At 40.1% G+C, this 23,628-nt stretch overlaps 1 protein-coding gene across 1 annotated transcript in view; it reads right to left on the reverse strand.

Annotated features, from left to right (window-relative positions):
* Nucleotides 1–23,628, reverse strand: part of MTUS2 (microtubule associated scaffold protein 2) — a 465,717-nt gene that overhangs the window by 54,089 nt on the left and 388,000 nt on the right. Inside the window, 1 exon segment of the mRNA XM_044666108.1 lies at nt 26–240. Within this exon segment, the coding sequence (XP_044522043.1) occupies nt 26–240 (215 nt within the window).

The following is a 23,628-nucleotide window of genomic DNA, read 5'->3' on the forward strand; positions in this document are numbered from 1 at the left end:
AGTGTCCCTGGGGCGTCCGACTGACCTGCTCCTGATGCTGACACTTGATCCTCACTAGCTGCAGCCGGTGTTCCTCCTGCAAGCGTTTCACTTCTCCCACATACTGCTGCTGCAGCCTTTCCTCCAGGTCCTCGAGTTCAGCCTGCTGCTGCCAACGGAGTCTCTTCACCTCGTCCTCAAACCTTCTCTCCAGGTCCTCCTTCTCTTTTTGTAATTTCTCACATTTTGCTGTATTGAAGGCTGGAGGGAAAAAACAATGAAATAAAAAAAAAATAAGGATGGAAAACAGTGAAATAGCTTTATCACAGCTGTAAAGGGATAAGTGAAATCATCATTATAAGTAAATATATAATGGAGGTAGCTAGGTGGCTCAGTGGATTGGGAACCAAGAAGTCCTGGGTTCAAATTTGTCCTCAGATCCTTCCTCGCTGTGTGTGATCCTGGGCAAGTCATTTAACCCCCACTGCCTAGCTCTTAGCATTCTTCTGCTTTAGAACCCATACACAATATCAGTTCTAAGATGGAAGGTATAAGGGTTTAAAAAAGAAATAAATCAACATAGCAAAAATTTAGCTGGTCAGGATAAGATGCCCAAAGAGGAAAACTTTACCTGAGTGAAGAAGATTCACTCGAACGAAGGGAAAGGTTAACCTCTCCCAGATAAAAAAGTCAAAGGAGAAATGTTTCTCAGAAACAAATGCCAGATTCCTATTCAGTCAATCAGGACCAAGCTGAATGAAGCAATCAGTCAACAAACATTTATTTTCTCATTTGAAAAATTTTATTTAATTCATTAATTTAGAATATTTCTCCATGGTTACATGATTTGTGTTCTTTCCCTCCCCTCCTCCTACCCCCTCCCACAGCCGACACACAATTCCACTGGGTTTTACATGTGTCATTGATCAAGACCTATTTCCATGTTATTATTATTCAACAAACATTTATTAAATGCCACCATTTGCTAGGAAAGTGCTAGGCGCCAGGGCTATAAAGACAAAAATGATCATTCTGCCCTCAAGGAGTCGACATTTTATTGATACTTTCCTCCTTATAGTCAGTTTTTCTTCTTATATTTTCCCTTTGGGATGTGGGATATTGTTGGAGGCTCATTCCTTAATGCTGCGTCACTGTTGTCCAATGTGGTAGCTAGAGCTTGCTGACTTTTCCTTAATTAATGCCAAATAAGGCTTTTTTTTTTAATGAGATGGGGTAACGATTAGAGAATATAATAATCATTAGTACTTCCTACACTTCTTCCATTTTCCCCAACTTCTTCTAGCTTGGTATAGTTTTGATTCATACTTCCCTGAAGTCTGAGGAAATAATTAAACCATTTCATCTCATTTATTTATGTACTTATCAAAGCCCTTACTTTTTGTCTTAGAATCGATACTGCGTATTGGTTCCGAGGCAGAAGAGCAGTAAGGGCTAGGCAATGGGGGTTAAGTGACTTGCCCAGGGTCACCCAGCGAGGAACTGTCTGAGGTCAGATTTGAACCCAGGACCTCCTGTTTCCAGGCCTGGCTCTCAATCCACTGAGCCACTGAGCTGCCCCACAAACCATTTCAACACGAAGGCCTCTTATTTTGAGATCTACTAAGATACCAGGATCACCAGAGGAAAATGAAAACAAAAACACAAATAGAGGAATTTACTTTGTATTCTGGTTATTGTTATTATTTTTTTTTGACAAGTCCTGAAATTCATTAGTGTAGGGATCTCCTAGTGGGCAGCATCCTCTCCCAGGGCACATTGCTATGCCCTCTGCAATTTACAGCCTTAGTTGTCTGCGGGCATTGAGGGATGAAGTGATCTGCCCAGCATGACACAGCCTGTATATGTCAGAAGCAGAACTTGGGTCCAGGTCTTCCTGATGACGAAACCTACTCTCTAACCACCATACCATGCTGCCACAGTAGACTGAGTGCCAGGTCCAGACAGAGAAAGTCCTAGGTTCTAATCTGGCCTCAAACACTTCCTAACTGTGTGACCCTGGGCAAGTCACTTGACCTCCACTGTCTAGCCCTTACCACTCTTCTGCCTTAGAACCAATTCACAGTATTGATTTTTTTTTTTAAACCCTTACTTTCCATCTTAGAATCAATACTGTGTATTGGTTCCAAGGCAGAAGAATGGTAAGGTCTAGACAATGAGGGTCAAGTGACTTGCACAGGGTCACACAGCTAGGGAGTGTCTGAGGTCAGATTTGAACATAGGACCTCCCATCTCTAGGCCTGACTCTCAATCCACTGAGCCACCCAACTATCCCCCCAAAGTATTAATTCTAATATAGAAGGTAAAGCTTTTTTTTTTTTTTCAAATGAAGCTTTTGTGGTTGGAAGAGTGCCTTCTCCACAATGATATTATTTATACCAGAAGTGTCAAACTTGTAGCCCCAAGGCTCCACGTGACCCACAACACTCCCAAATTGACTAAACTAGATTTAAATATAACTGGGAAATAGTTAATGAAATAAAGAAAATAATATGATATGGATAATATGAATATATGCTTTCTAAGTCAATATTCAGCCTCCCGGGATCTTTATGTACCATCTAGTAGCCCCCATTTCTATTTGAGTTTGATACCATTGGTCTATACCGCCTGGATTTTAGAGAGTGAACTACATACATAAATATGGATCTGTGAATCCCTCTATGTGTAAATCTATTCTTATGTGATTACTTCAATGGTCTGCCTTCTTGTCAGTGATCAAATCACCAGTTCTCCACGCCTCAGGAGAGGGACTTCATGAGTTACTGTGGCTAAAAACTCTCCATGCCTGGCGGTCTGCTGTCCGGCGACGAGGCTTTCACAACTTAGCTAGGCTGGTCCTGGGAGAACATTCGAGCCAGCTCCTCCTTGGACCTTTCTGGCTGGCCAGGGCTGCATTCTGCTGCCGTAGCCTCTCAGAATAACGTTTTGTGGCAGCTACTTCTAAGCACCTACTATGGGCAAGTTGTTGTTCTAAGTGCTAGGGATGCAAAGATGAGGGTGAAACCATCCATTCCTGCCCTCACAAGGTCACAGGATTTGATAGCTAGAAGCAGAGATTCTCAAATCAGACCCAGAAGAGATTCATTCCTATTACTATCTACATGAATGTTTTCATCTAGCCCTTAGGAGAAGATTTCTGACCAAGGGGAACCCCATCCCTCTCCAAGGCAACCTGTTCCACTTTTGTAAATATCTAATGGTTCTAAAGATTTTCCTAATATCAAGCCCATAATATTTTCTTTGTACCTTCTTCCCATTGGTTCTTGTTTTGCCTTCTGAGGTAAAATAAAACAGGAGAGAGAGCTCCTTCGAGGATTTCCTTCTAGGAAAAGGCAATAGAATGAGATTTTAATGATGGCTAGTCAGTCGCATATAATCCATGAAGCTAGAAGAACAGCATGTGAGTCGAAGGTATGACACGAGGGAACACAAAGTCTGGACTCTGTCCTCCATTATTCTTTTAAGTTGTATGTATAACACAATTCTACTGGGAAGGGTAGCCCATTTAGCTACCCCAAGTATGTTTCCTCTATAAAGACTGAAATTCTCGAGAGGCTGGATTTCTTGATTTTTAAGTTATTTTTAAATTAATTGATTGCTAAAGACATTCCTAAACTGGTCAGTTGCCTCCTCCACAATCTGAACAAATGCCAAAGAGCCTGAATTGGGCAAAAGAGAGAGAGTGCTTCATTGGAGCAGGCCAATATATGCCCCTTGTGACCTCATCACTCAGCCAGTCCCCTGGATATCCCAATACATGTCTGTAAATAGCCACTGAGTAGGTAGACTTAGAGACCCCCACTCCCCCCCTTATTACTTCATCCTAGGAACAGGTGGTTAACAACACACCCTTTCCTCCTTGATACCTGGATGGGCCAATGTAGTCCAACATGGTGGCTAGAGCTTGCTGACTTTTATTACCTAAGAGAGTCCTTGTTTACAGGTAAATAAGAAGCCAGGTTCTACCCTGCCTCTAACAAAAGCCAGTTCAGTGAGATGCCAAATTATTTTAGCTTGTCAGCTGGCTGACCTTCAAAGCACAAGGTTTAAGAAAGGTTTCATATAAGAATGATTACATTTCAATATTCATTTTCCATGCCCTTTTGAGATTCATGAAATCAAGGGAGTGACATAAAATTGGATGCCTTTATGAGTCTTTGGATCATACTTAACAGAATACTGGAATGGATAAAGGTTGTCCTTCTAGCCCCCAAATTTGTTTCTCTTCTAAGGGGAGTCTACACCATAGAGCAGTGATGGCAAACCTTTTAGAGATGGAGTGCCATGCCCTTCCCCCACACCATATGCTGGATATGGTCCCCCTTCCCCCAATCCCACACAGCCCATTGGGCTGCTGAGCTGAGGGGCAGGTGAAGTGAGGAATGTCCTCAGTAAGTGTAGAGAGGGGGAGGGGAGGGGCTCAAGCCCGTGAGCCGCCCACCCTACCCCCTCTGTGCTCCCATTGGCTGCTGGGCAGAGGAGCGGGGGTGTGAAAAAAATGTCATCAGGCACAGTGGAGGGGGGGGGTGAGCAGCTTTGCCTGAGTCCTTTCTAGTAATGAATTCTGGGAGGAGGTGGGGAGGGAGGATGGCTGAGTACCCACAGAGAGCGCTCTGTGTGCCATCTTTGGCACCCGTGCCGCAGGTTCGCCACTACTGCATAGAGTGCTGCCATGAACGGGCAGGATTGAGGGAGAATGAGAGGGACTTGTGGCAAGTGTTGGATTCACTTGAGGAGGAGGTAATTAACATTTATCGTTTGTGGGCCCTTGTAATCCCTCCCTCGAAAACATTTCCAAACACTGTTATACATGTGATTATTATCTCTCATTAAAATGAGTTTGTGAGAGGGTCACAACCTATTAAATTGTAGAAGATAATGGGCAATAAAAGCAATATGGGGACAAAGGCTAGGTTCAGGGAAGGATTTCCTATAAAGAAATCCCTGAAGAAATATATATTCTCTTGCCTCCGGTAAACTTTAAAAAATTCATCTGTTGGGATATTTCTTCTGCAGCAATTAATGAGCATTAAGAGCATCAGGAAACAGGATTCTTACTTCTTTTTTTTATTCAAATGAAAAATGTTTAGTGCTATTCCAGGGAGATGTAAATTCTGCCAGTAAAAATCTGAGTTACCAAGTGGACAAAAGAGTACATAACTTTTCACACACACACACACACACACACACACACACACACACACACACACAACCAGCTGGAAAAGTAAGAGTGGGTCTAAGAGGTGGTTCTCATCAAATATCAGACCTGGAAAGAACCCTAGAGATCACCAAGTTCAACCCTTTCATTAGAGTAGAAGTCCAAAGAAGTTAACATCACATCTGCTAATTTTAAATAGTAGATGGGAATTGATCACAAATAACGTGTATGCACTGAAAAATGACATCAGATAACACGCCGGTATAATATCTCATAGAGAGTAGGGGCTTAATGAGTTTGTTAAACAAATCAATGAAAATCATGGAACTCTCATCACAACCATTCACCAGCTACCCTCACCTGGCAGGGAAGAGGCTGAGAGATGGCTCAGTGGATACTGGGCCTGGAGTCAGGAAGATCTGAATTCAAATCTGGCCTCAGACACTTGCCAAAGGCTTTTTCTGCATCTACTAAGATAATCATGTGATTTCTATTTGATTGTTGATAGAGTCAATTATGCAGATGGTTTTCCTAATATTGAACTAGCCTTGCATTCTTGGTATAAATCCTACCTGGTCATAGTCAATAATCCTTGTGACAACTTACTGTAGTCTCTTTGCTAGTATTTTATTTAAGATTTTTGCATCTATGTGTTCATTAAGGAGATTGGTCTGTAGTTTTCTTTCTTTGTTTTTGATCTCTTGGGAATCAGTACTATATTAGAGTCATAAAAAGAATTTGGTTAAAACTCCATCTTTACTTATTTTGTCGAATAGTTTGTAGAGTATTGGGATTAGTTGTTCTTTAAATATTTGATAGAATTTATTTGTGAATCCATCTGGGCCTATGGAGTTTTTCTTAGGGAGTTCCTCGAATGGCCTCAGATACTTGCAAGCTGGAACACCCTGGTCAAGTCACTTACCCTTTTGTAAAAGGAGTGCTAATAGAATCTACCACCCAGAGCATTGAGGATCAAATGAAATATTTATAAAGCACTAACTACAGTGCTTGGCACATAGTAGGTGTTTCATAAATGCTTGGCTATCAGCCACCACTCCAGTTATAAAGCACTTATTAAAGGCAAGACTTTGTGCATTACTTTTTTTTAAGTCCTTCACTTCTATCATAGAATCAATTCTAAGTGTCAGCTCCAAGACAGAAAAGCAGGAAGAGAGAGGCAATGGGGATTGTGATCCCACTAGAAAGTATCTGAGGCCACATTTGAATCCAGGACCTCCCATCTCCAGGCCTGGCTCTCTAGCCACTGAACCACCTAGTCACCCTCCCTTTGGGCACTTAAAACAACTGTCTTCCAGTGCAGCGTCTTGGAATTGTCTCCACAGAGCAAAAGTTAGAGCAGGTTTTTTTGAATTGGTAAAGCACTGGGAGTGAATCTGAGAATCTGCCTCACTGGGTTCATTCATAGAGTTATCACTAGAAGCTGGCCCACAGAGGCAGACTTTTTTTTTTTAAAAAAAACACAGCCTCTCATAAAACTGTCTGCTAAGGTATGACAAGGTGGCAATGCGTGCCAGTGGAGGGCATGGCCACATAGATGAAGTCACAGATCATTTGGGGTAAATGATGTGACTGTGTAACATTAGCACCACAGCCAGGTCAAGCCCCAGTGGAGCTGGACCATTTACAAGGCAAGCATCATTTCAACATAGCTCATTAGTTAAACAAATAGGAGAAAATAAGTCCGGTCCAGTCAGCTTCTGAGTCACCCAGGATCACAGCTCTCCAGTGAAATCTCAAAGAAGTAGCATGAAGTATCCGGGACTCTTAACACTGGCAGGAGGGAAAGGGGGCTAGATTTGAAGTTAGAGAATTTATTGTAGGTTAGTGGATGACTCATTTTATTTTATTTTATATTAAATTTATGTATTTACTTAATTAATTTAGACTATTTTTCCATGGTTACATGATTCATGTTCCCTCCCCTCCGGCCTCCCCCCTCCTGGGGCCAACCTCCCCCAACTGGAGCAGTTCTACCGGGTTTTACATGTATCATTGTTCAGAACCTATTTCCATATTATTAATATTTGCAATAGAGCGATCATTTAAAGTCAACGTCCCCAATCATATCCCCACCAAACCATGTGATCAGTTATATGTTTTTACTTCTGCATTTCTACTTCCACAGTTCTTTCTCTGGATATGGAGATCATTCTTTCCCATAAGTCTCTCAGAATTGTCCTGGATCATTGCATTGCTGCTGGTAAAAAAGTCTATTATATTCAATTGTGCCACAGTGTATCAGTCTCTGTGTACAATGTTCTGCTTCTGCTCCTTTAGCCCTGCATCAATTCCTGGAGGTTGTTCCAGTTCACATGGAATTCCTCCAGTTCATAATTTCTTTCAGCACAATAGTATTCCATCACCATCAGATACCACAATTTGTTCAGCCATTCCCCAATCGAGGAACACCCCCTCATTTTTCAGTTTTTTGCCACTACAAAGGGCATGGCTATGAATATTTTTGTACAAGTATTTTTCTCCTGTTATCTCTTTGGGGTACAAACCCAGCAGTGGTGTGACTGGAGCAAAGGGCAGGCAGACTTTTAAAGCCCTTTGGGCATAGTTCCAAATTGCCTTCCAGAATGGTTGGATGAATTCACAACTCTACCAGCAATGCATTAGTGTTCCAATTTTGCCACATCCCCTCCAACATTTATTATTTTCCTTTGCTGTCATATTGGTCATGGCTTGATTTTTTTTTTGTACAATTGCTTTAGCTCCTTATAAATTTGAGAAATTAGATCTTTAAGAGAGGTTTTTGTTATAAAGATTTTTTCCTAATTTGTTGCTTCCCTTCTAATTTTGGTTGCATTGGTTTTGTTTGTACAAAAACTCTTTTCATTTAATGTAATCAAAATTATTCATTTTGCATTTTGCAATATTCTCTATCTCTTGCTTGGTCTTAAATTCTTTTCTTTCCCATAGATCTGACAGGTATACTATTCTTATGTTCACCTAATTTACTTATAGTTTCCTTCTTTACATTTAAGTTATTTACCCATTCTGAATTTATCTTGGTATAGGGTATGAGATGTTAATTTAAACCTAATCTCTTCCATACTGTTTTCCAATTTTCCCAGCAGTTTTTGTCAAATAGTGGGTTCTTGATGGGTGACTCATTTTAACCTCAAACTTAATATTAGTTTTCTAATATGTAAAATGAGGAGGTCAGATCAGGAGTTGGTGAAATATCTAAATCAAACGTATGGCTGAGAATGATTTTTATATCTTTAAAGATGTAAAAACTACCCTTTGCTTGTAGGCCTTAGGAAAAAACAGGTAGTGCATAAATCTCCAAGGTCTGAATCTGTGAAGCCAGAGAATCTATCTCCACCTATTAAGAATCAAGTCTTGGGGCTTCTGGGTGGTCCAGTGGATAAAGAGCCAGGCCCGGAGGTGGGAGGTCCTGGGCTCAAATTTGGCCTCAGATACCTCTCAGCTGTGTGACCCTGGGCAAGTCACTTAACCCCCATTTCCTAGTCCTTACTGCTCTTCAGCCTTGGAACTAATGCTTAGTGTCAATTCTAAGACAGAAGGTAAGGGTTATTTTAAAAGAATATTAAAAGAATCAAATCTATGTCTCATTTTACCCATATGTAAAAAAATAGGTAATGATAATACCTTGGTTTTTTATTCCATTATTAAAAGCTATAAAATAAATATTCTCTATGATTTGAAGTATATAGTAGCCAACATTTATTCGGCACTTTATATGTATCATTTCATTTGACCCTCATAGCAGCCTTGAGAAATATAATCAGTGTAATTTCCTTTTTTACAGAAGAAGAATCTGAGAGCCAGAGTGGAGAAGTGAATTAGGGTCACAGAGCTGGACTCAGAGACCATCTGGTTTAATAAGCTCAATTTACAGTTGAGGAAATTGAGGCTTAAGCAATATACTCAAGGTTACACAGGGAGGAAATGTCAATAGTGAGTTTCAAACCTATATTCTTCTGATTGATTCCAGAGCAAATATATCTGAACTGGAAGGGACCCTTAGAGATCATTGAATTCAGTCCCCTTATTTATTAATAATAATAGTAACTAACATTTATTATATTACTTTAAGGATTGCAAAATTCTTTGCAAATATGACCTCAATTTAACCTAACAAAACCCTGTGAGGTAGGTGCTATTACTATCCCCATTTTATAGATAGGAAAACTGAGGCTTAGAGACATAAAGTGATTCGTCTAAGATCACACAGCTGGTATAGGGAACTGGATTTGAACTCAAGCCTTCCTGACTCCAAGTCTAATATGCTATCCACTGTGCCACTTAGGAACTAAAAGTTTCTTGTGATTTGCTCATGCTGCCAAGCTAGTAAGTGCTGGAGGTCTTTAGGATAGGCACAATGCCAGGTCTTCTGATGATATCCTAGTAAACAGGTCCTCTATCTTAAGCTAACATTTTGTTCTAAGGAAAGCTTCCTCTTTAATTCACAACACACCTGGCAAGGTTTTGTCCCGAGTTGATTGATAAATTCTTCATTCGCATATTGAAAGAAAATCTGAAGAAAGCCAAAGGATCGCCACCAGCTCATTCATTTTGACAAAATGACATTCCGCTTCAATGACTGATGTTGATCTTACTGCATACTCATCTACTGTGCTGAAGCTTCCTTTACAAAAGAAATCACATCTCAGGATAGTCTTTAGTTATTAAATCTCTGCAAAGAAGTTAGGCTACAATGGGAGCTTTTTTTTTTTTCAGAGAAACTATTGGTCTAGAGATGGGTGTGTGGAATATCATAATCGAGGGTCTATAAATTAAGTCTTTAAATAATATATTCAATTTCATCTCATTTCACCTGTCTCCCTCAAACTCCTATCCCAGGGAGGCAATTACGAATTTTTAAAACTATGTAATTAAAATGAAAATAGATTTCTTACTGAAGGGAATCTCAAAAAGATCTCACTTATGCAAAGGTCAAGTATTATAGAAACTTCAGTTCTCTGGAGCATGGCCTTAAACCTATAAGCATGGATATGCTGGTAAATGTTTAACAACTAGCTTTCTGGGGAAAAAACACACTTTTAAGTTGAATTTGCATTATTAACATTTTCTTCATCACTTCCTTAAATCAAGTTAATCAACTAAACAGTAGGTCAAGTCTTGATTTTCATTTCTGAGGTATGAATATGCACCCTGAAAATTTAACTTTTGGTTCTCAGGGGAATTTGGTTCCAGTACACCCCTGCTGCTGATCAAAAGATTCTTAGCTCTTTTAAATAATTGTCACAAAGTCTTGGACCTAAAACTCTGGCACTTTATTCCTCAGGCCCTTGAGTCTTATTTACATTTAAATAACATGATTCTAATGAATTTGATTATCTCATCTCCAAAGTGGATTAGAAGCTGCCTAGTAGAAGCAGTGGGTGGGTGGGCTCCTGATAAAGGCAGGAACACAAGCAAGAGAAGAAATAACCTAGAAATCTCTGTGGAAGGGACAAGGACAAAGAACTGTATTATCACACAGTGCAATGATGCATCATTATTTAAGAGGCAGTGTGGTCTAGTGGACAGGGCACTGAACTTGGAAGTAGGAAAAGCTTGGTTAAAATCCTACCATTGTTATGGGCTTTGGGCATGTCACCATCAAGCTTGAAGCCAGTCTGCTCAGCACCAAGCCCTTTGAATGACTCTTTGTATCAGGACATCTTGTTCTGATGGCTTTTGCTTATTTTTGTTTTAATAGGAGTGGAAGGTAAGGTGTCTACATTAGGGCTTTAGTGAGACTTGTAGCCTTGCTGTTGTTCAGTGTTGTTTGATTCTTCGTGATCCCATCTGGGGGGTTTTCTTGGCAAAGATACTGGACTGGTTTGCTATTTCCTTCTCCAGCTCATTTGACAGATGAGGAACTGAGGCAAACTGGGTTAAGTGACTTGCCCAGGATTACACAGTTAATAGGTGGTATGAGGTTATATTTGAACCTTTACCCATTGCACCATTAGCTGTTTAGCCCTGGGCAAGTGATGTAAACTTTGTTCTGCCTTAGTTTCTAGTTAGTAAAGGGAGGGTGCTGAACCTTGATGGCTCTAAATCTATGATCTTAGGACATCTATCATAAGCTCAGTTCTTGGGCCCTGAGGGGCTAATTTGATTAGGTTGCATGTATTAATGATTTTAGGAGCTGACAAAATAGCCCTGGGGTTAAATGCCATGGGGGGGGGGACAGGGGAGGGAGGAGGAGTCATAAATCAGGATCAGCAGAGAGGCACCGGTTCTGTTGGATGATTCATTCTCCATCTAGGCTGTTGCTAATATTGACCTGAGTGTTTTGCTATAAGACAAGTCGACAAGCATTTGTTAAAGCCCCTATTATGTGCCAGGAACTGTGCTAACTTCCAGGAAATAAAGGAAGGCCACAACTAGGCTCTGCCCTCAGTCTAATCTGGGGATCCAAAAGAAATACAAACAGCATGATACATACATACAGCTCTGGTGATGGTCTCATGAAGGCCTGGGGTAGCCTCTCCACTTCACGGAAACCACCGGGGAGCCACGAATCCCCAGTCTCCTTGCCAAAGGAAGGCCTATAGCTAAGGGCTTGAATGCTCCTTTTCCCAATAACGGGGAGTCTGATTGTCAATTTATCTATTTTGTAGATGTCTCCTACTCATGACCTGAATCTAGCATCCCACCCAGGCTCCCCAATTCCTCCTCACAGTGCCCGTTCTTCTTGCAACCTGGTAAGAGTTCTACAAAAACCATTTGTGCTTATTCTCCGATTGTCCCTTCTTATTGTGAATATTTTACCTCGGTAAAGCGGGCTCATTTTACGCCATCTGCCTCTCTGTCTTGTTGTTGGTACCATGTTTCCTTGTATGCACAAGGGAATGGGCAGAGATTACTAGAGGTGGGGCTTTCCAGACATGGAAGATGGTCAGTGAAAATGTAGGGAATCAGGAAAAAGAGTGTGTATTTTAGGAAGAACAAGGCCAGGGCCACTGGATGGAGGAGTATGTGGAGGGGGCAGGAGGAGTAAGTTGTAAGAAGACTGGAAAGGTAAGAGGGGGCCAGGTATAAAGCTCTTAAAAAGCCAAACAGAAGATTTCATATTTTATCCTAAAGGTGATAGGGAGCCACTGGAGTTTATTGAGGGAGTGTTTGAGGTGGGAGATGATATGGCTAGATATTTGCTTTAGGAAGATCCATCTGACAGCTGAGGGGAGCGACTTGGAGCAGGGAGACCAATCAGAAGACTACAGCCATAGTCCAGGTATGAAGTGATAAGGGACTGCACCAGGATGGTAGAAGTTGCAGAAAGCAGTGTCACAAAAACCCAGAGAGAAGAGTATATTAAGGAGAAGAGGGTAATCAGCATTGCCAAAGACTGCAGAAAGGTCAAGAAGGGGGAGGATTGGGAAAAGGCCACAGATTTGGCAAAGAAATCATTGGTCAATTTGAAGAGAGTAGTTTCAGTTGAATGAGGTTGAAGCAAGAATTCAGAGTTCAAGGAAAGGAAATGAAGATATTAATGTAAACTGCCTTCTCAAGTAGTTTAACCATAAAAAGGAGGGAGACATACAGAATACAACTAGTGGGGACAAGATGGATCAAATGAGGGTTTTTGAGTATAAGGGATATAATGGGTGCTTTTGTAAGCAGTAGAGAAATAGCCAATAGATAGGGAAAGAGTGAGGATTAATGAGATAGTTGAGGCATGCAGCTGGAGAAGAGGGAGAGGATGGGGACCATTTGTGCATATATATCTTTACTGAGTATCTGGCTTTTGTAAAAGAGGCCTTAAAAAATTGTTCCACAGGCTCAGTCTCTCTAGAATATAGACTTGAATTTGGGGCTATCTGTATCTGGCCTAAAATAGCAAGAAAAAAAAAAGTTGAATAATGTCTATCTTCTGTTTATGGATAAGAAAGGGAAGGATGTAAATGAGACAGATTAGGAGGCCTTCCATACAAAATGGTCCAAAATGTTTAAAGTTTGGATCCTTCATCCATTTGACAAGCATTTATTAATTGCTACTGTGTGCAAGGCACTTTCAATAATCTGAAATATCAATGTTAAATAAATCAGTACACATGTACAATCAAGTATACACTGATTTGCTAAGAGTTTGGAGAGGATTGATTGTTAAAAAGGTAATCACAGAGTAAGCTAAGAGGCTTGCGTGGACATACATTTCACAGCACACTCAGGTTTCCATTTCCTTTATTCTCCCATGAAGAGTTCTTATGGGTTGAGAGAGAAAAAGGAGCCACACAAAATGCTTATGCTTTTCCTGCCTTGTGGCAAGAGTATGGGCATGTTTACTCTGAAACCACACGCAGAGGAAAATAAAACACCAACTGAAAATTCTTCATAAATCTATTTATAGAGGCTAGGGAAAATGAGAATAAAAGTATGGTGCCAACTGTATTGTCATAAGCAGGCAGAAGGAGCAGAGAGCAGCTGATTCTACCCCTATGGTGCAGACTGGATTACAACAAAACTAGCAGCTGCCACTGGTAAAATCCAATGGGATTCCAGTGTAGAGTTTTTCTTCCTTTGCTTCTCCAAAGAGCTTGCTGAAAAAGACCCTCTGCTACTTTAAAAACCACCTCATCTTTTCCCATTCCCCCTGATCCTCTAGATCAGTGATGGGCAAGCTTTTTAAAGAGGGGGCCAAAGGAAAGGAAATGCTCATCTGTCAGTCTGTTTCTAAGGCAACTCTTTCCAAGTTTCATTGTACTGTATCCTACTCATTGTATTCTTCAGATTAGGAATAATGTTGTGTGGCTGGATAGAACATTTCAGCGGGCAGCATCTGACCTGTGGCCTATAGTTTGCTCATCACTGCTCTAGATCATGAGACAGAAGATAAAGAAGAAACAATTAAAATTTTGGTATCAATGCTCTCTGCTGCTATTTGAGTTTTTCTGCTATCTGATTGTGTTTATAAGCCTTATTTGCATAAATAGCAAATGAAACCTCTGATTGGTGACAGGGCAAGGTTGAGAGGATAAAGCTAGCCCATGAAAAATAGGGGCTTAAAGAAAAAAAAACGTAAAAATATTTAGAGTATATTGCACACTATAACCTCTAGACTTCCATGAATCTGGGGGCAGCTTGGTGGGCAGCTGACTATGATGGTTAGAGCAGTGAGGAGTTGGGGTAGGGGCTTGGGAAAGTAAAATACATATAGTATACAGAGCACCATCTGGTGGTCAAATAATATACTTGTTCAGTTATTCCAGTTGTGTCTTACACTTGAGACCCTATTTGGGATTTTCTTGGCAAAGATAATGGGATGGTTGGCCATGTCCTTCTCCAGCTCATTTTACAGATGAGGAAACTGAGGCTAACAGGGTTAAGTGACTTGCTCAGGGTCAAATAACTAAGTGTCTGAGACCAAATTTGAACCCAGCAAGATGAGTCTTCCTGACTCCAGTTCTAGCTCTCTATTCACTGTGCCATCTAGCTGCCCCCAAATAATATACTCTATCCCCTTGGTTAAGTAATTGAGAAGTCTGTGACAGCTAATCTTTCTCCATCAGTAAAGAAGAAGGGAATGAGCACAGCCTTCAGCACTACAGCAAACCCTCATCCAATATATCCAGTCTGAAAAGAAAGGAAATAGGGTAGCACCTCCACATAACATTGCCCTAACTAATGCCTTTCCCCATTAAGTTTCCTTAATACATTAGATCCAAATCCCAAACTAATGCTTAGAAACTACTATATTCTCATTTGTCTAATTGCTCCAGACAAAAGGCTCCAAGCTACTCCTAATTCCCTTAGTGGTATTAATAATGCCCCTTAATGCTGGTCTATATATTTTAGTTCTTAGATTTGAAGGTACAATCTTAGAATAATAAACATTTATTAAGTACCTACTCTGTGCTAGGCACTGTGCTAAGTGCTTTTTTGGATCATCATGTCTCATATTCTCATTTTATTAGATGGGGGAAACTGTAGCCTAGAGAATTCAAGAGATTTGTTTGAGGTCATATAGGTAGTGAGCAGAAGAACTAGAATCCAGATCTCCTGATTTCAAATATAGTTGTTTTTTTTAACCCTTACCTTCCATCTTGGAGTCAATACTGTGTATTGGCTCCAAGGCAGAAGAGTGGTAAGGGTAGGCAATGGGGGTCAAGTGACTTGCACAGGGTCACACAGCTGGGAAGTGTCTGAGGTCAGATTTGAACCTAGGACCTCCCGTCTCCAGGCCTGACTCTCAATCCACTGAGCTACCCAGCTGCCCCTCAAATATAGTTTTGATCCCTTTCCTGCCCCAATCCATGACTCTGTCTTTCCATTATTCTATTATTTTTTGTAAAGGTATTTAAGAAGGCAAGGGAGAATGAGAATGGGAGTATGGCACAGATAGGGTTGTATAGTAGCCAGAAGGAGCAGAAAACAGCAGTTGTTATCACCCTAGTGTGGACTGGATGGCAACAAAACCAGTAGCTGCCATTGGCAAATTCAATGGGATTCCAGTGTAGAGTTTCTTTCTTCCTTTCCTTATCCAGAGAGCTTGCTGAAGAAGTCCCTCTGCTACTTAAAAAATCATCTCATCTTTTCTCTTTTCCCTGATCTTCTAGGTCAATTGGAAAGGAGAGACTCTTACAACTTTTTTTTTAAATCATGTTTTCATAGAACTGGTATCAGATGCTCTGGGGTTCATTTTTTAAGTGTTTAGGACAATGTGGCAGAGTGGGGATGAGGGAGGGCTGTACTGGAAAGAAGGAAAATGAAGAATGAAACAATTTCAATTAATTTAAAACATTTTTATTTATTAAAATACCCATCCATATTATGTTTTTATATGTTAAGTAAGATGTTCACTTCAACAAATTTATGATTCCTTGGGTGGTAATGTTTATAATCTATCAATGGGAGGAAAGGGATTTTGAGAGAGGAGAAAATGAATTTGAAAAAGTGCCTCAGATTTTAAAGTATTTGGAAACTAAAAATCCTGTAGATTTGAGAATAATGCCAATTAAACAGATATAACTCCTTTAAGGAGAAAACATTAATGCACATAGTTTCTTCCTTCCCCTCCAAATTCACCTGGATTTGTAATTGACTAATTCTACAAACACTTATTAAGTGCTTAGTTTGGGAAGCCCAGTTCTATACTTGCCTTGAGGATATTATGGTCAGGCATTCTGAACCCCATGATTGGGCACGGTATTTTGTAGTTCCTTTGTCTATGGGAACAGTATGAACTCTGAAGAATGCTGGGTGGATATACTTGAAAATTTGACCCTGAACGCATAGCCTACTCTTAATTTTTTGTGGCAGGACAAGGCATGCTAGGTCATGGCTAACTGAAATTTGTAGATAACTGTCAAGGAAAATTTTCACCATTAAGAATGGGAATGTCTTTTGGACTTCTGGAGGCAGAACCAAGATGGTAGAGTAACCAGAGCAGTTACATGTCACCATGAGAATCCTCTATAGTCAAGATTAAAATATTTTCACAAAATAAATACAGGAGTAAAAGAACCAACAAGGAGACAGAATGAAACAACTATCAAGAAAAGAATAACTCCAAAGGTAGGCAGAGAACATCTGGGGCACTGGGGTGAGAGGAGAGCAGAGCCAGCAAGAAGCTGTAGCAAGGAGGGAAGAGCAAGCCAAGAGTGAGCCACACCTCCTCCCCCACCCCACTTCTGTTGCCATAGGTTTGGAACATAGGTCCAAGCCAACATTGAGATCCTGATATCCTACCTGGGTAAATAGTGGTACAAGCCAACCTACACTCCTTGAAATTTCAAACCTGTGGAGAAGTCTGGAGTCCCAGCCCAGGGCAGTCTGGACTAAAATGGACTGATCCATGTGGGCCCAGAGCAAAGCCAGAAATCCCAGTCTGGGCTTGGGATAAGGACATAGTTTACACTTGGGGATGAGGAAACAGTTCATAGACACCCCTCTCACCCTCCCCTGATCTTTTTGCCCAAAACTAAGGGTGGAGCTCGAGGACAGGGCAACCAAAGGTGTGCCTCATTGGATCAAGTACACAGTGAGACTAAAAAATTGAGCCTAAGCCTGGGGCTAGAATTTGATCAGTCCCTGACCTGATCAAGTTCAGAGTGAGATCAAAAGCTTATGCCCAAGCCTGAGACAAGTCCTTAAGCATTTATTAGCATCTGAAGCATCAATCAGGGAGAGGGGCCTCTCAGAGCTCTCAACCCTCAGACCATCACAGCCTCCAAGAACTGAAGCTGGTAAAAACCCAGAAAATAAACTAAAAATCAAGGAAGAATTGAAGTTTAAGAGGGTACCCCAACTTCCAGAAAACAGAGCCTACCTATAATTAGATAGGAAAAATGAGCAAACAACAAAAAAGCACCTAATTCTAAAGAATTTTTTTATGGAGACAAAGAGCAAGGTGAAAGCAAAGGAAACACATGCAAAGTCCAAAAGAAAAATATGGATTGGACATAGATTCTGGAAGAGCTCAAAAAAGACTTCAAAAACCAATTAAGAGAGGCAGTGGAAAAGTGGGGAAGAGAATTGAAAGTGATGCAAGAATAAAGGAAAGTGATTAAAGAAGAAATGGGCCAACTGAAAAAGGACAACCAAAAACTGACAGAGGAAAATCAGGTCTTAAAAAAGAATGGGAATGTCTCCTCTCATCAGTCTCAAATAGTTCCAAATTGTCTTCAGTTTTCTTTCCTCCTATTTCCTCTGTTTACATACTGGTACTATAAACAGAAAGAGGAAAGTCTCGGATGATTCATAATTTGGATTATCAGACCCAAGGTGTTGGCTTCATTTAAAACAAAAAGGGAAAAGGCAAAGCCAGTTCCACAATGGTTCCCCAGGAGGTAGTGTATGTAGTATATAGCAAAAGAATTCTGGCCTTTGGGATAAATTCCCTTCTAAAACTAGCCCTGTGACCCATGGGTAAGTCACTAAATCTTTCTGCATTTTTGTTTCCTCATTTGTGAAATGAGGAAAACAATACTCACACTAAAAAGAACTGATATTTATATGATTATTTAGAGTTTGTAAAAAATTTCCAAACATAATTTTATTTGAACCCAACAATAATCCCATAATGTATGTAGTCCTTTCAAGGTTATTATCAACATTTTATAGATGAGGAAATAGAAGCTCAATTAGTGTCAGAGGCAGGATTCAAAACTAGGTCTTCCACACCAATGTTGTGTTTGTGTATTGTATGTATGTGTGTGTGTGTTAAAAGGTTAAACAATTTCCTTCCTCCCTCTCCATCCTGCCCCTCAGCCACTTTGTTCAAAACATTTAAAAAATGAACACCAATACAGACACCAACATAGTATTGAAGACTGAAAATTGTCTCTCTGAAAAAATAGGCAAAACAATGTCACAGGGGACTCTCCTTTCTCTACTCTCCTTCCCTACTGACCTAGAGGATCAGAGAAATGGGAAAAGATAAGGACCACTGCTGGGATCCTCTCCCAGCCAAACCTGAGAAGGAGCTATAGCCAAAAGGCAGCCAGTTCCCCATCTCTTCTTCAGCTTCAGAATCTAAATATTCATGTCCTTCATCCTTCCTTTTTTCTCTAAAATCTAACCTCATTTTCAATGACCTATGGGAAATTTTGGAAAACGAAAATAAATGCTTATAAGGAATTATCTTTAAAGCAGACTCATATTGCTTTATGTCTTATATTTTCAATAGCAAACAACTGCTTCTGTGTATATTGTACTATTATGTCCTGTGGGTATAAAAGGTATGATGATCAGTCTCTGCCTTCAAGGGAATTATATTCTAGCTTAGAAAATATATATGTATGTATACACATATATATATAAAGTGCAAAATAAATAGTAAAAGTTAAAAAAGACATATGAAAAGATAACTTCCCCCAATCCTTTGCAGAGCCCAGTGATCCATAGGGATGATGTGCTACATGTAAAGTCATTCTTTTGATATATTGGTTGGTTCTGTTGAATTTCCTCCCTTTTTTCCTCTTTTCCATTTAAAAATATATTATGTGTTATTAAAGGATAGCTAGTTCTCTGGGTGGGGAAGGGGAAGAATTGCAGGGAGAAATCCAATAGAAAAACAAAAGATATCTAGTCAGTTCTGCTATGGCTTGACATAAGAGTAATAATAACATTATTATGTAAAATCATATAATAAAGTCCACAGGGCTTAGAGGAGGATAAATGGAGTAACAAAAAACTTCACTGGTAACACTTAAAAAAAAATAAAAATGGTAGCCTACTTTTACACATAGTGGTGGTGTCTAAGCCTCAGGCTACTGTTCCACCTGTGCTCTGGTTCCTATAGGACCTGGGCTGGCAAAGTCAAGTTGATATGGGAGATAAGCCAGAATTTATGCAGAGATAGGACTGGTGATCATGTGCCAGAGATATACAATAAATCTAGTATTTTACCTTGAAAAAGACCTTAAGTTTTTTTTTTGTGGAAGTTGGCATCAGAACAAATGCAGCTTGTGAGTTATTGTGAAAGGGTGTAGTTTTCTGTATCATCTCACTGTTTCTCAAAGATGAAGTCAAACGTAAATAAGCCAATGCAATTTTTTTGCCCAAATTGTTCCCTAATATATCACTCATGTTAGAACAAATTCATATTTTCAAAAGAAGAGTGATAGCAGAACTGACTACTTTATGATGGCAAAAGAGTTGAAAGAAAGGGGTAGATACCAAGAATGGAGAATCATGGGAGAACAGAGAATTTCCATTACAAATATTAAGGAAATGGTCTTGAGTTGGACTCTTAGGAAGGAAAGACTATAGATATGGAGGAAGTAAATTTCAGGAAGGGGGAAATGGTGTGAGCAAAGGTAGAGAGATAGGGCTAGACATGGTATGTTGGGGAACAACGAGTACACCATGCTGTGTAGTATTCACATGTGGGAGCAGTCAGTAGTAAAAGGCTGATTTTGGAGAGGATATTAAATAAACGCTCTCTTGTGGACCATGAAAAATTTTTGATTGGAGGTGGGCAAGTTTCACACACACACACACACACACACAAACATATAAATAAAAATATAAAACTTACCACCTCCAATCAAATACACACGCATACATATAGCCAGGGGGGTATCACATTAAAACAATATTTTAAAGTTAATCTGGCAGTGATGTGTAAAGTGAAAGGAAGAAGATAGAGACTGAGAGCTAGATAGGAAGAGCTGAGGCTTGTACTATGGAAGAGTGGCAGGGACAAAGAGCCAGAATGAAAAGGAAGGCATGGTTGGGACATTATAAAGGGAGAATCACTGAAAAATGGTATGGGTCAGGGCAGGGAGAAGACTTGAGGATGGCCCCAAGGTTTTGGTGACTAGATAAATAATGGAACCACTGAAAAAAATATGGACATCTGAAGGAGGAGCTTGGGGCAAGGAGAAATGAGCTTAGTTTTTGATACGTTAAATGACTGGTGCTGGTGTCATATCAAGGTGTTGGAATTGTGACATAGGGACGAATTGTTCAGCCACAGTCATTCAGGAAACCATACACTAAGGCATGGAGGGGTCATGATCTGTGATAGTAGAAAGAGGATCTATGCTGATGAAATCACAGACATTTTGAAAAATTGTCTATAAATGGGAGACAATAAATAATAATAGCTAGCATTTATGTGGAGCTTACTATGTGCCAAACACTTTAGAAATATTATCTCATTTCATCTTCACAACAACCCTGGGAGGTAGTGGCTATTCATATCCCAAAGAAGGGAGAACTTACTAGTTGGATAAGACCCCCAAACATCATGGGGTCTTTTGTCACAGGGTCATCCTTAGCTTGTGACTAAGGCTTAGAGATGAGCCAGTGAGGAACAGTGACCTGACGGACCTCCATAGGGAAAGCCAGGATTACCCACGAAGCATTCGATTTTGAAAGTTATCCTCCAATGTCACCCTCTCCCATCTTCCCATTCTCTCCAGGGGGCTCATCAGTGCTGGCTTCAGCACCGAGCAAGACAACTTCTCTGTGTTACATCTCGCCTCTCGAACATGCCTTTAGGAATGGGAAAGACAACTAAAGTGGGCAGAGTTTCAGAAAGATCTAGAAAAATGAAATCATTTTATCTTTGTATTTTACTTTCTTGAACAGGAGGTTTGGGTAAGATTTTTTTGTCCCTTATTATGAATCATTTGATTTTTTGTTTTTGCCATTCTTTACAAAAAAGAATAGGCTTTTGTTTAGAATCCTCTTTTCTCCCCTTTTCTTCATCTCACATACTAGCCTCATTACCTTTTCCTTCATTCTCATCTCAGATGAAAAGGTGGTCCTTATGCTTGCCAAAGGCATTTCCCATTTTGGATACTCTTCTCTCCTGTCTTCTGAAGAAAACTGTTCCTCACACTCTCTCTAATCTTTGGTGTCTCCCTATCCATTGGCTCTTTCTCTGCCTAACCATTGCCTTGTATCTCTCCTTCCTTTTGTGGCTAAACTCTCTGAGAAGACTGTTTACAATGCACCTGCTCCTTCTTTCTTTTTACTCCTGAATTCTCTGCAATCTGGTATCCAGACTCATGATTCAACTCAAACTTTCTTCAAAGTTACCAGTGATCTCTCTCTCTCTTTTAAATTTTTACCTTCCATATTAAAATAGATAAGTATTGGTTCCAACGTGGAAGAGTGATAAGGGCCAGGCAATGGGGATTAAGTGACAGCCAGGGTCATCCACCTAGGAAGTGTCTGAGGCTAGATTTGAATTCAGGACTTCCCATCTTCAGGCCTGGGTCTCTAGCAACTGAGTCACCTTGCTACCCCTGCAATAGTTTTTTGTTTTTTAAAAATCCTTACCTTCCATCTTAGAATCAATACTGTGTATTTATTCTAAGGCAAAAGAGTGGTAAGGTCTAGGTAATGGGGCTCAAGTGACCTGCCCAGGGTTACACAGCTAGGAAGTGTCTGTGGTCAGATTTGAACCCAGGACTTCCTGTCACTGGGCCTGGCTCTCCATCCATTGAGTCACTCAGCTGACCCTGCAATAGTCTTTTTTTTTTTTTAAAGTCTATTCATTCATTCATTTATTTATTTAATTTAGAATATTTTTCCATGGTTACACGAATCATATTCTTTCCTTCTCCTCCTCCTACCCCCTCCCATAGCCAACAAAAAATTCCACTGGATTTTACATGTGTCATTGATCAAGACCTAATTCCATATCATTGACATTTTGCACTAGAGTGATCATTTAGTATCTACGTCCCCAATCATATCCCCACCAACCCATGTGATCAAGTAGTTGTTTTTCTTCTGTGTTTCTGCTCCCACAGTTCTTTCTCTGGATGTGGGTAGCATTTTTTCTCATAAGTCCCTCAGGATTGTCCTGGATCATTGCATTGCTGCTAGGAGAGAAGTCCATTACATTGGATTGTGCCACAGTGTATCAGCCTCTGTGTATAAGGTTCTCCTGGTTCTGCTCCTTTCACTCTGCATCAATTCCTGGAGGTTGTTCCAATTCACATGGAATTCCTCCACTTCATTATTCCTTTCAGCACAATAGTGTTCCATCACCAATAGGTACCACAATTTGTTCAGCCGTTCCCCAATCAAAGGGCAGCCCCTCATTTTCCAGTTTTTTGCCACCACAAAGAGCGCAGCTATAAATATTTTTGTATACTTATGTTTCCTTATTATCTCTTTGGGGCACAAACCCAGCAATGGTATGGCTGGATCAAAGGACAGGCAGTCATTTAAAGCTCTTTGTGCATAGTTCCAAATTGCCCTCCAGAATGGTTGGACCAATTCACAATGCCACCAGCAATGCATTAATGTCCCTATTTTGCCACATCCCCTCCAACATTTATCACTTTCCTTTGTTGTCATATTGGCCAAAGTGATTTTTTTTTTCTAAAGTGTAGGTGTGTGGGTAGGGTTTGGATCCTTACTCAATAAACTCCAATGACTCTCTCTAGAATCAAATATAAGTCCTGTATTTGGTATTTAAAGCTCTCTACAACCTATCCCCTTATTACTTTTCCAATATTCTAACATTTTGCTTCTCTCTTTGTCCGCTTTCCATTACCATGTCTTTTCACTGGCTCTCAGTTGTCCCTAAGATGCTCTTTCTCCTAGCCTCACCCCTTAGTTTCTCTGGCTTCCTTTAAGTCTCAGTTATAAGGCAACCTTTCACAGTCCCCTTAGTTTCTAGTGCCTTCTTCTTGAAAATTACCATCTATCATTTCTATATTTATTTTGCATAGTCATACATCGATTTCTGATGTCTTACACTGGAATGCAAGTTTCTTGAGGACAGGATTATTTTCCCTTTCTTTCTATTCCTCAGCACTTAGCACAGTATCTTACATATAAGACATTTTTCATAAATGCTTGACTTTTATATATGATATTATTATATATAATTAATTCTGCAGTAATGAAATATAATAATTTTAAAGAATATTCTTTTCAGATGATGAAACAGAATTTTAGAACAAGGACCATATGAAAATGTAGTGAAAAAGACATTTCTTTCCTTCCTTCCTTCCTTCCTTCCTTCCTTCCTTCCTTTCTCCCTTCCTTCC

The sequence above is a fragment of the Gracilinanus agilis genome, chromosome 3 (assembly GCF_016433145.1).
Source record: "Gracilinanus agilis isolate LMUSP501 chromosome 3, AgileGrace, whole genome shotgun sequence".
Lineage (NCBI taxonomy): Eukaryota > Metazoa > Chordata > Mammalia > Didelphimorphia > Didelphidae > Gracilinanus > Gracilinanus agilis.